The 13,292-nt window shown below is 40.2% G+C and overlaps 2 protein-coding genes across 4 annotated transcripts in view; one reads left to right on the forward strand and one right to left on the reverse strand.

Moving 5' to 3' along the window:
- Positions 1-13,292, forward strand: part of LOC145478477 (stimulated by retinoic acid gene 6 protein-like) — a 35,512-nt gene that overhangs the window by 20,275 nt on the left and 1,945 nt on the right. For both annotated transcript variants that reach the window (XM_081456526.1, XM_081456518.1), the window contains 14 exons: positions 55-224; positions 736-856; positions 1,881-1,932; positions 2,514-2,642; positions 3,363-3,436; positions 4,130-4,200; positions 4,725-4,786; positions 5,450-5,564; positions 6,891-6,966; positions 7,456-7,537; positions 7,982-8,030; positions 9,625-9,745; positions 10,154-10,255; positions 13,083-13,246. In XM_081456526.1, coding sequence (XP_081312652.1) covers positions 55-224; positions 736-856; positions 1,881-1,932; positions 2,514-2,642; positions 3,363-3,436; positions 4,130-4,200; positions 4,725-4,786; positions 5,450-5,564; positions 6,891-6,966; positions 7,456-7,537; positions 7,982-8,030; positions 9,625-9,745; positions 10,154-10,255; positions 13,083-13,246 — 1,388 coding nt within the window. The remainder of the gene's footprint in view (positions 1-54; positions 225-735; positions 857-1,880; positions 1,933-2,513; positions 2,643-3,362; positions 3,437-4,129; positions 4,201-4,724; positions 4,787-5,449; positions 5,565-6,890; positions 6,967-7,455; positions 7,538-7,981; positions 8,031-9,624; positions 9,746-10,153; positions 10,256-13,082; positions 13,247-13,292) is intronic.
- On the reverse strand, positions 10,391-13,132 carry LOC145478789 (uncharacterized). Of its 2 annotated transcripts, none has more exons than XM_081456964.1 (2): positions 11,703-13,132; positions 10,391-11,432 (listed from the first exon to the last, which is right to left on the reverse strand). In XM_081456964.1, the coding sequence occupies exons 1-2, from the start codon at positions 12,377-12,379 to the stop codon at positions 11,285-11,287; spliced, it is 825 nt and encodes a 274-aa protein (XP_081313090.1). In that variant the 5' UTR covers positions 12,380-13,132; the 3' UTR covers positions 10,391-11,284. The 2 variants fall into 2 exon arrangements, with proteins under 2 accessions (XP_081313090.1, XP_081313081.1); XM_081456955.1 differs by having other exon boundaries at positions 10,391-11,438.

The raw sequence follows: 13,292 nt of genomic DNA on the forward strand, positions 1-13,292 counted from the left end.
ATCAGGATGAAACTTATGCGCTAAATATTAACTCAGTAAGCTTTTGTGTTTTAGCCCTGTCAACTTGGTAGACAGTTACGAAAACAGGTTTGCCTTTGCGTGCGCGTTTGGTGCCACATCATCGAGATGTTTGATTGTCCTGCTGCTTGATGACTATTACGCGATTTTCCCTCCGAAAATGTACGCATGGACAAAAGATCCTGAAATTCCTAGCTATGCTAAAAGTAAGTGCGCGTTTTATTTTGTTTCAAGAGTCGTTAAAAAAGTGTTGTAACTGAGTGGAAGATTACAAGGAAAACCGAACAACTGTTAGTTTCAACACGTCACACGAAAAAGTGAAGACGTTTTTTTGCAGAGTTTTTTGAGATGCTTTTTACAAAAGATGCAAAGCCAACTTTGAACAGGCAGTCTGACTCCATCTGCGCTAAGTTATTTTTATGACACAGAGTGTTTTGAATCTAGCTTTTTGCATTTTAGAGTTTTTATCACTGACGTTTTGTAACGCTTAGTGCACATAAATTTACATATTTTTATCGCTTTTCAAATTCTCATGGCCTACTTTTACTTAGATATGCAAAAAATTTAATCACTTTGTTAAACTTGAAATTGATCTGAGAGATCGAAACGTCGTTTTTTTATCGCTAGTTTTTGTCCAGTTTCTAAATAATAATTGTATTGTGTAAAGATGAAGAGGTTTGCATTAATTAATCTATATGCTATGTTCTTTTTCCTTAGTTTGTTGGAAGCTCTTGGCCATGGTGATCATTGGATTCGGGTATTATCCACTGTTTGCTTGCATGGCAACTGACTACAAGATCACTGGCCTTGTTATTGGTTTCCTTTACTCTGCAATGTGGTTAGTATGTTTCGATGTATCCACGTTGCTAATTGAACTTTAGTTGAATGAGATTTGGAATTTACTGGCCATGTGCTATCTAGTGTTCGTTCATCTACAAGTGGTTAATTGTTCCGTCATGGGGCAACTTTGTCCGACGTCTTGACATTAATAAATTGATTGATTGATTGACTGATTGATTGATTGATCGATTGATCGATTGATCGATTGATTGATGTATTGGTTGAATTTTTGGAGTAACCTGGCCGGATGCGGGATTTGGGGGGAGGGGCGGTAAGCTTCAATGAACAACTATCAACCATCGCATCCGAGGGTGTAGAGTCAGGACTGAAGTTAAGCCCTTGTTCAGTTGACAACGAACCGTCAAAGAACGAAGAGTTATGATATAATGTATGCAATTTATTTTAACTGTAGCTAAGCAGTAGTTAAAGTGCTGAACTCGGACTGAAAGATCCGGAGAGGGGGGGGGGGGGAAATACTCCCGTAAATTCTGGATAGGTGTGCGCCGGGTAGGGTCTTAAACCCTGACTCTATTTAAGGATGAATCAAACGAAAATTGATACCCTATTTAAGGCCCAAACCCGAAAAATGACACCCTAGTTAAGGGAAAAACAAAAATCAACCAACGGCTGACCACCTACGGCACAATGCAAATCTTTATAAAATCGCTCTGCTAATACTTTTAATAGATAGTTCGGTTTTGACAAATCATTTGTTTTTCGTTTAGCTAGGCATTTTTGCACTGCAGTTTTAGCTGATACAAATTAGGTGTCCTATTTAAGGATCATACATGTACACTATCCCGCGGCACATACCTATATAGCCCATATATGCGAGTACTTCCCCACCCCCACCCCCACCCCCCCACCCCGCCTCCTTCCGCGGGTAAACGACCTTGGCTGCGTTCATTGTGTTGTGTTCTTGGGGAAAAACATGACAGATTGTTAACTTCCTTATTTTTTTTTAGTTTTTGTTTAATTAATTTCTGTAATTTTGTTAATGACAGTACTGTTTTCCTTTACAGGATTTGCATTGAAGCTGCTCAATTCATCCAGTGTCCATCCAACATATCATTTGTAAGAAGGACTCGAGGAAGGATACGTTTATCCGTCGACATAAATAAGGCTACCGCGTTAACTTTTTAGAAAGTGATGGTGACATTCTGGCTGAATACGAAAGTTTCCTAGAGTGTTATTAGATTTCTGTTCAACCCATTTCGGGTTCTTTTAGGGGCGTTCTCTTACGAGAAGTTTCTCTTCCTGCGACTTCAATGGGGTGTCCGGATATGGAACAAAGCATTGACGGTAACTCAGGGGGAAGGGAGGCGGGAGGATAGTTCGGAAGCTCTTAACTCTTTGGTTTGAAATTTGTGATCTGACGACTATTGGTGGTTCGAAATTTTGTAGTGAGTTTTTTGGGGCAAAGGATGTTTGTAAGGACTTTGATGGGGATTATGCTGACAAGAATGGGACTTATTTTAGTCTAGCGATTTGGCCTCATTCGTAGATTGCCGTCACTTACAAGCCTGAGTACTCTCCCCCCCGCCCCCTCCCTCCCTCAAGAAGGCAGTTACACAATTAATCTTCACTTTGTGTAGTTACTTCTTCGTAGTCCAAATGCTCTAGATAATTGCTAACGTTTTTTTATATTGCGCTAGATATTCTCTGGAGACGAAATTGCCTCGGAGCTTCCCGTGTATATTTGCCTGGTCTTCTTATGCTTGAGGTACTTTGTGTTGCTGGTTAAAGCATTGCACGCGAGGTGTCGTCTCAGTGCTTCTCCAAAGGTTAGTTTATTCACGTGTTCCACTTCACCAAAACTTCATTACTGATGCGATGATGGGATGTTTGTGGCTGTTTCAAAACGCGTAACCTTCTCAGTAGAGTAACGTATTCACTGTAATTGTTTCTCACGCGGATAATCTGAAAAATGCACATGTGGCTGGGACTATAAAGTGTGATTGTTACCAGCCAGGATTATTCGTTATATCTGAGCTTTTTATTCACTTAAAAGTGAAAAGATCGGTAAACGTCTTTAGAAATCAACAGGATCACGAAATTTGCACTTAAATGGATCTGTATGTTCGTTACTACTCTATAGCAAAAGGTTCACAGGAAGGCTTAGGCGCTGTCCACACCACACCGGAGGAATTTGAAAACGCAGCTTTATTTCTCTGGTTATGTCTGCCGTCTGCACCAATCCGTCACGAAAACGGAGCTTTTCGAAAAACGCTCTTCAAACCGGAGGAATTTGAAAACGCCGGTTTTGCGTTTTAGTGTGAATGAAAAACATTTTGAAAACGAGCCTTTTCCTGAACGATGACGTCACGATAATCATGATATTTCCCTGCCCGAGTTTTCCTCAAACACAAATGCAAATGACCGGTGATTGGTGCGTTTTCAAATTCCTCCGGCGTAGTGTGAACGGAACACGTTTGACGCGTCAAATTCCCCCGGTGTAGTGTGGACGAGGCCTTAACCTGATTTCGTGTCCTTTTACTTTGTAGGATGAAAAGGACGAGTGGATGGCGTTTTATAAGTACAAATACGTCGTGAAGCTTCTGGAACCAATTCCAAAAGAGTAGGTTGTTTTACTTTTGTGTTGGCAAACAAATTTTTGCTGAACTTTTAAAAATGCCTGATCACCGCATATTTATTTACTGAACGGTGCTTTCGTGGGTAGCAATTTTACCAGTTGAACTTCTTCTGGCCTAGTGTAGCATGTTTTAGTAATTTTCCACGTGACTTTTGAGTAACTATCATGTCACCGGCTTATGGATTTTGACATATATGGTTTGAAATGATCACACGCTGAAATAAATGAAAACTTTCTGACCCCTTTCAGATAATCTTTCAATCTTTATTTTCGTTCTTGAACTTACATTTTTACAGTTAGACTGGCCCGAGGTCTTGGCGCGCCAGTCTTTCCAGATCTAATTACAAACGTTTTATTAACAAATAGATTACAATAGAAAATTAGGAAAAGTAAATAGAATAGAAAGGTGGGAAAAGAGCAAAAAAAAGGAGGAGGTGATCATTAGATTAATTAGATAATATATGTACATCTATTATTATAATAATAATAAATTTCTCCTTGAACTTCCTGTGAGCTTCTGCGGAGTACTAGAGTCTTGCCAAACGATTTTCCCTGCCACTTCACTGTGCTATGTTTTTCCAGGAAATTTACTGGAGTAAGTTAAATATATTCATCCTTAAGGACAAAGAGAGCTGAGTAAAGTAAATAAGAAAAAGATCAAATGGTCATTTCTGACAGGCATAGAAACCAGGTGGCCAATACGACTCTTAAAGGAAGGATTAAAGACAAATTGTACAAGTGGAAACCAGGTATGAATCATTGTCAATATGCAATGTTTAATTTTGAAACAACTCTTGGCTGATCAAGGATGCTTGTAGGTTTTCAGTATTCATTAATTGGATGCCACACCTTGACTGAATGCATTTCTCTTATATCGGTTTGTCTTTAACTGCACAGGGCATAGTAGCACTGTTAAATAATATGTTGATCAGTTGTGTAACAACTGAAGGTGAAACTCGCCTTCTAATTCGTTCCACAATAGCACTATCGACTATGTTAAGTTAATCACATTTCATTGTGGTTACATAAAAGCAATCTAGCAAACATTTCCATTGACGAAGCTCGGAACACTCAAAAGTTCAGGTGTGACCTCTTGATATTAAATGTACCATTTTTCAGTGCTTTATCTAGTTTCTTCGTGTACATATTCCCTAAATGGTGAAATTTCTTTTCAATTCAGGATATAGCAACTCTGTGAACTCTTTGTTAAGTGTCACCTTGATTTTCATTAGTTTGCTTCATGTAATTTTATCAGTTCTTTTTTTTTTCTCAGAATTCAAGTATTCGACTCGCGTTGTTTGTACTTACCTTATCAGCTCTATCGCAATATATGAGGTAAGTAGGATCGAACGCCATCGAGTGGTATACCGTGGAATATCCCACGAGTCATTTGTATTCTCTCGGTATCTCTGACACACGAGTGTGCGTACCAAGGTACTACAAGTGACAAGTGGGATATTCCACAGTATGTCTCTCGAAAGCGGTGCATAACTGTTTTATACCATGCCATAAAAAATGCAATAGCCAACACAATCAATGCGACATACGCGCGGAGCGTGTAGGGAAGGTTGGCTGAAATACCGTAAAATATATACCACGGCTTTCCTGTATTCTGATTGGCTGTATTTTCTATGGCATGGTACGAAACTTGCTACGCACCATGTTAGGAGGGCTGTGCGGGAAAAATTGGGCCCAGCGTCGTGGCGTTCGAAAAACTGTTCACTTTTGCTAAGCTTGATTTCCATGGAAACTTCTGAATTGCTCGGGCTAAATGTTAATGAGGTATCGATGTATGTGGCGCCTGACGGCAATCATCATACTTTCGACAGATAAAACCAGTTGAAACAAAAATTAACTGAAATAAATTATCTTCTCAACTTTTCCGTTTCAGGGTTGACACAAAAATATTTTCTAAGGGATGCATTCAGTACATTGTACTTGGAACATGCATGCTTTCGGCGCTCACAGCAAATGCACTTCTGGTTACTTTTGTTTCAGGTTCTCATTCTATTTGTCACTTTGGGGGTATATCTTCTTAAATTTGCTAAGAGCCCTCCAGTATTCCCTCAAGTCGACTTACGTGTGCAAAAAGAAATCTTTATGATTATGGCAGGTATGTGCAACCCTGTTGCTATGTCATGTAGTGGCTACTGTAGTGACCACAGTAAAGAGAATAAGCTTAAAGAGCAACTCCTGCAACGACTGCACTGTCCATGCAGACCCGAGCAGTCCTAAGATCGGCGAGCACCCGGTAGGGATTCGACAAAAGTTTGTACGGGATAGCTCCGGCTCGAGGTCCAAACCCTACCCGTTTATTTACCATTCTCATGGACAAAAAACGGTGCCCCATCAGTATGTCTTCCATAGAAAATTGTGCCCCATTTACATACTTTAGGTAGAACCACTGTTACCTTATTCTAAACATCTGCAATGAACTTCAATTAACTAATCAACTAGTGAATTCCCAAACATTCACTTGTGTCCAGAAATGCACGCTATAAAGAAATATTTGACGAAATGTTCATGGAATTGTTGATTTGGCAATTTTTCGCCAGCCGTAACTAGATACGGTCTTAATATATTGGCGGATTTGACGAGTTTTCATGGGTTTCACGATTTGGGGAAATTTTAGTCCAATCTGTGAAAGCGAAATCAGCCTATCGAAACTGACGATTTTGGCGACTTTTTGCCAGCCATATCTATGTAAATTATCTCATCACTTACGGTCCTTACATATTAGCTCATATGAGCGGATTTGACGATTTTGACGTCTTTTTGCCTCCCGGATTATGCAAATTACCTCATCAGGGACGGTCCTAACATGTTGACAAAATTACCTAAATTTCGTCAATATATGTTTCCCTCGTTATGATTGAATGTTGCTCGGGCCCCCTGCGAAAGAGAAAGCAGTATGTATTTCCCTCGTTGTAAAAGCCTGTTACCTGAGTAAAACAGAAAGCAATGTATATATTTCCCTGGTAAAAGCGTGTTTGCCCAAGGAAACGGAAAGCAATAGGCGAAAGGCAAAGCAGTATGTATTCTCCTCGTTCTAAAAGCCTTTTACCCTACTGAGACGGAAAAATATGTAATTCCCTCGCGAGGGCAAGACACATTTTTCTCGTTCTAAAAGCGTGTTAACCGAGTGGAACAGAAAGCTATGTATAATTCACTTGTTGTAAAGCGTGTTATTTGACAAAATTTCCACAGTTTCCCAAATTTTGTCAAATCTGTTAACCGAGTGGAACAGAAAGCTATGTATAATTCACTTGTTGTAAAGCGTGTTATTTTGACCAAATTTTGTCAAATCTGTCGATCTTGTCAACTTAATTTCGTCAAATGTGCCATTTTCGTCGCTGCATGCATTTCTGGACATATCTCACATTTGTATATTTACGTTAGAGACACTGATTCAAGTCTCTTGTTTTCTCAATGCATGCAGTGTCGGTCTTTGTTGCTGTTGGACTCTCTGCAATTTACAGTGTAATCTTGATGGCAAATATGTTGTCATGGTATAGGTAAAATAACTTTTATTTCTTCAAGTGGGATATAGATATTAGGAAATGGAATTACAGCAAGCGACAACAATATTAAAAATTACTGTTACTTTGCGATGGCCACTTCATAGAGATGAATTAAGGTGACATTTCCACCATACAACATTGACTATGAAGGAAGCTTATTACAAAACAGAATGTTATGAAATACAGTGATACATGCATGAGTGCGAGGTGATGGGTTTGACTCCTGCTCAAGCCGGGATTTTTCCAAGCTTTATTTTCGCAACTGTTTAATTCCTCTTGTAACAACACAATCACAGTAATTTATTAAACGATTAGAAAGTACGTTGTTGTAGATTGTATTTCATAAAACAGTGAAAAAAGATAAAACAACATACTCGTAAATTCCCATGTAGTGAAATCAATTCATCTTTAAAATTTTCCTTAGGGTTTTCCACAGGTCATAAGTCTTGATTTATTTTAATGAAACACTTTCAATTTCTTCAGGAAACACTTGCTACGCCTTCAGCGCGGTGAAAAGAAATTTTTGCCGTCGGAGACCTTCAACAGGAACCCCTCCGCTATTACGGTAAGGCTTCATTTCAGTAAGAACGTTAGCGCTTGTATGTTACATGTACAAGTGTTACTTTCCACTGGCTGAGTGAAATGAAATCTGTTAAAACGAAGAAAAAAACGAAGAAAAACTTCCATCATTGTGGGGATGCTCTTTCTTATACATGTATTAAAACCAAGGAGTTTCGGCACGCGCTAGGTTTTAATACATCCTGGAACTTAATATCAGCATGAATAAGAGACAGATAACCCAGTTCAAACAGCAAAAACCGAATGAACGGCCCAGAAATGAACAGTCAAACGTGCACAAAGCAAACGAATACCCAAACACAACCCAATCAAACAAACAGACGGCCGAAAAACCGGACGGGCGCCTGCATGCAACGACACCCGCCGCTGGGAGTTACAATTTCATATTATGCCATCTGAGTACTTGTTCTTGTGGTTGTTTTAATTCCAGATTGCAACTCTAAGATACTCAGGTTACCAGGTCGCCTATCTCTGCTGGGGTGAGTTTTTGCTTCTTATAAGAAATATGAATTTTAATACCGCGCCATAGAAAATACAGCCAATCAGAATACAGGAAAGCTGCTTTATACTTGACAGTATTAAATTCAACCTTCCCATCGTGCACTGCGCGTAGGTCGCATTGAATATTTTGGCCACTGTATGTTCTGTGGCATTGTCTATAACAGTTATGCAACGCTTTCTCGTGGTACACCATGGAATATCTCACATAATAATTTTAAGTGTGCCTTGGGTTGCCTTATCGACTGGCATAATATATAGATTTAGGCCAGCCTAAAAGCGTAGCTCCTGGGCCGAGTCGTTCAGAACCCAATTAAGCTAACCCATGAAAAGGTAGAATTTTGATATCATGTAACTTTGCGGTGAGGTTTTCTGTATATTGTTTGGCCTTCTGTTTTGAGCTTTAATAATCACCATATACACAAAACAAAGCAGCAAAACAACATTTGTATAGAAGAAAAAGTTATCATTTGGTTAACTTCTAATCCTGGGTTAGCCTTAACCGGCTTCCAAACAATCCTGCCCTGTTTTCAACAAGTTAACCTGACATGCGCCCGCGATCTAATCGAACACCAGAACTTCAGCGGTCAGCGGTCAACTTCAAAAAGAACAGGTGACCTCAATGAGCTTTCAACTTGAGCCTGCGATATGGTCACTTGATAATGGTCAGCAGATACCTTGTTTTGACAGATGTCAATTGATCATAACATGGATGTCCAATATCAAAGAAGTACAAACCAAGGCTGCATGTCTCTGTCCTCCTATAGATCGTTTTCACGTGACGTCATCACTTTCTAAAATCCAAAACGAAAGAGCCACCAAAGTTTTTGTCCTCATCAGGCACAAGAGGCGGTTTATTTATATCTGTTTACAATTTTACAGCTCAATAGCGTGCTTCGTTTGGAATCCAGAGCATTTTGAATTTCAGGGTTATGGAGGTGCGTGACACAAGGCTATGATCGAGTTTGTCGAAAAATATATACTTATCCCATGATTTTGAGCCTTTTTAGAAGTTAAAGCATTAGGAAAAGTGCTTATGTAAATGCTTGTTTGATCAGTACTGATAATCAGTCGTCTAGATAGCCAAAGTAAGTTCCAGATGTTTACACTATTTTCCGGCCGCCATATTGGCGTACCACGGAGGTACACCAACATGGCGTTTTCATACTGGGCTCTGTAAATATCGGCGAAACATTACGACGAATATCTGAAGTTTGGGAAAACGCACAGGCCTAAAACTTGGAGAAGTGGCTTATTTAGTTGTCTTCCATAACATCATAATTTCATAGCTTTTTCCACTGGATGGTTTTCGATTTATTTTTTTATTGCGTGACAGTGAAAACGATCTATTTTTTGGAGTATAGCCGCCATGTTGCGCGACTCCGTCGTCGTCGCCGTCGTGCGTACGCGCCCATCAGCAATACCGCTAGCCATGATAACCATGAGGAAATTAACTCATGGGTTTCCTTTTCTTTCTTATATGAGTATGGGGCTCCGCTTGGCGGCCCTTCGGGCCGCCGGAGCTCTGCTATTATTTTTGTAACTGCAGTGTACTGCATTGCTCTTTTCTTTTAGGTGTGACAATCACCATTGTGTTTTTAACTGTAATTGGTTTCGTGGTTGGACACCAGATCATTTTGCCAATGGTGGAGGGCGGTTTTGATTCCTTTGTTTTGTTGACGATCAGAGATCTCTGGTAAGACTGTCAAAGTGCTATATTACTGTTTGGTGTTCACGATGGTCGAGGACTACTATTAGTTTATTATTTTGAGTTTTCCTCGGATTGGTAGATACGTCCGTCTCTATATACTTCGCAGAAAATGTCCCAATGTATCGTGATATATCTCCTTTACTCAATTTGGCCAAAGTTTATCCAAGTTGACTTGTTCATACAAAGAAGAGGACCGGCTCTGTGAGTTTGCATGTTTTCGGTTATTCATACTCGCCATATTGTAGATTATTTTACCGGGGGTGGGGGAAGGGGGTGTTTAAGTGCTATTGAAATTAAAACGTATAGCAATGTTGTGCATTGGCAACTACAGATGGTGCAAATGTTTGTCGTTGTGTTCTTGTCTCATTTAACGTTATCGTGTTTTTGTTTCAGGCCCGCTCTTGTAATGTCCGTGGCGTTCTTTTGGATCCAGTTATTGTTGGCTAAATACGTGTTTTTAGCTGACAAGGATACTACACTGGCCTTGGATAACAGGTATTCGAAACTTTCCGGAGTACCATAAGTGTCATTTTAGTATAATTTTAAAGACTGTTTAGTTTTCTTTTCGTCTTGTTATAACGTAGGGACAATTGATAGTTTAAGATAGGCACCTATTTACAAGGAAAGGGGTCGATCTTAACACTGGGATCATCCTTCAGGCAGAAATGTGGTGACGGTTTGAGTTCGGAGCCATTGCCTAATGGACAAAACCAAGATGGCGGATGACAACAACAAAGACGAAGTTCACGGATTTAATTTTACTCCTCTGACAAAATTGATAATTTTCTTCCACTTTATTAATCCCTGCATGTATGGCGCGTTTTCAGGGTCAAAATTAAAAACTAACTTTTCCACCTTTCCTTACCTGCTAAGTAAAATGTCTGTCATTTCCTGTCTTTGAAATTAGACAGTACGCATCTCTTTTGACCTCCGAAACAATACATTCCACGTTTCCTGAATACTAAAATCATAACATCCGGCATATTTTGACCTTTGAACAAAATTCTCCGCGTTTCCTGACTTCTCTCGAATTTTAAGTCCGGCATGTTCTGACTTTCAATGTAATTAGTTACCAAATACCGTACTACTTAGTTTAAACATCTCAACTAAACATCCCATGCCGGCACCTGACAAGCCATTTAGTTCATAATGAAATCTCGCTGCTGAGCCGACATTCTGATATGCAAAATTTGCAAATGCGCGTTTTCTGACTTCTCGATTCTACCAGGCGTCTTTTCCGCGTAGGCGTGGATCCAACAATAATACACATAACATGTGATCAGGGTTTTCAAATTGAAATAAAGTAGCAGGAGGAAATCACAAAGTAGGCGGCACACTCTAGGTTCATGATGTAGAGGAGAGCCGGAATGGCTTACCTCCTCCTGCACGGGGGGAGGGGTGGGGGAGGGCAATGGGATGAAGACCGTGGAAAATTTGAAAATCTATTTGTCTTGAGAAGCATTTTGATGACTGAAAAGTGATTTTGTGGGAGGCTACTGTACACTTTATTTTAATAAGGGTTTATTAAAAATTCCTTGAGGGGAGTCCATATTCTACCACTGCTTGTTGGAAAAGGCCAAGAACAGTAGCTGCGGTATTCTTTGTTCCAGCCCTAAGATATACAGGAAATCTTGTGTACCCATCAACTCCACCATGCACTACAATCTTCCATCTGAAACTTAAAAATACATGAGTCCATACTTTGCTGTCCTTTCATGGATTTTGTCCTCACTACCAACAACTAGTCTCCTTCGTAGCCGTTTTTTGGGTGTCACGCAACGCTTCTTTGGAGAGAGCGTTGTGTGACATCCCCCCACCCCCGCCCCCCCAAAAAAACCGGCTGGGAAGGAGACTAACCAACAACCACCTGTACATGTATTAGAAACTAGGCGCAATAAATCTGAATAAATTTTATTTATAATCAGTTACGAATAAGGTTCACCTGATCAATTTATGATTCCCGTCTATGTGCCATGTGCCACAGTACACAGCTCTTGGTGTAAGGAATAGCCATCTCACTGCAAGTCCCTCCGGATCCGTTCTTTGCATGCATTCTCGGGCTCTCAGCTGGGGCACATTTATATTGCGCAACACTAGCTGCGATTGAACCCTCCGATATCCCGCATCTGGAAAATCCCTATGAAAGGATCTTACCATGTTATCAAGGTCATCATCACTAATGGTTGTCGTCCTGTCGGTAATGGAGATATTGTACTCCCGCATACGTCTTTTTATGGTACTCTCACTCACACCAAGGGCTCTGGACATGTCGGGTAAGTTGATTTCATAATCGGCAAGATATTGCAGCTGCTCCCGTGGAATCTCGAACCTAGGACGCCCAACCGTTCTAGGCTGGTTTGCTACTGCTGGGGAGGAATGATACCAATTCCGCTCTACCTCCGACAACATTCGCGTCACAGTGGCGAGTGATGGTCGAACTGTATCAAACACCTGCATGTTGTCAGCAAGTCGAACCAAATGGCGAGAAATTTGTTCCAATCGGAACAGAATATGATCAGCCACATCTTCACTAACTGTGTCCTGTTGAAGTCTCCTTGCAAGGTCGAATAATGTATGGCGAAGACTACTCAAGAATTGCTCTTGTGCAGTCGACTCCATTAATAAATCCCCGGGAAAACCCCCGGCCCCCTTGGGTCCTGGCACTAGGTTTGCATCAGGGGATCCAGGCTTGCGCGGAAAAGACGCCTGGTAGAATCGAGAAGGCAGAAAACGCGCATTTACAAATTTTGCAAATCAGAATGTCGGCTCAGCAGCGAGATTTCATTATGAACTAAATTGCTTGTCAGGTGTCAGTATGGGATGTTACGTTGAGATATTTAAACTAAATATTACGACATTTGGTAACTAATTACATTGAAAGTCAGAACATGCCGGACTTAAAATTCGAGAGAAGTCAGGAAACGCGGAGAATTTTGTTCAAAGGTCAAAATATGCCAGATGTTATGATTTTAGTACTCAGGAAACGCGGAATGTATTGTTTCGGAGGTCAAAAGAGATGCGTACTGTCTAATTTCAAAGACAGAAAATGACAGACATTTTACTTAGCAGGTAAGGAAAGGTGGAAAAGTTAGTTTTTAATTTTGACCCTGAAAACGCGTCATATGCATACCGTGTATCATACGTTTGTATATTAACTCGAAGCAAGGAAAATGTGACCCCAGAATGATCCTATCTATGTTTCCTGTGGACAGTTCCTTAAACGCTTGAATCGTCACTTACTACTTTTTAGTCGTTTCTTGTTGTTGATGTTTGGTTTTCTTTTAATTTTTTTTTTGTACCATTTGTTTTTATTTGTTCACAGGCGTCTGTTCCATGTCTTCACGTTTTTTCTGTTTTTCTTCAACATCTTCCTTGGTCTGTTTTCTTGTCTGAAACGTATTTTGATTGGTGCTATTCTTGGCGTGATGTTCCTTGGACGGACACAGAAAAGTGTCTTATCACGTGACTTCGAGTTGAAGGATCCAGGTTTGTGTCGAACGTTTTAATTTCCTCGAAAATATAAAATGATTCC

This window comes from Orbicella franksi, chromosome 1, assembly GCF_964199315.1.
Source record: "Orbicella franksi chromosome 1, jaOrbFran1.1, whole genome shotgun sequence".
Lineage (NCBI taxonomy): Eukaryota > Metazoa > Cnidaria > Anthozoa > Scleractinia > Merulinidae > Orbicella > Orbicella franksi.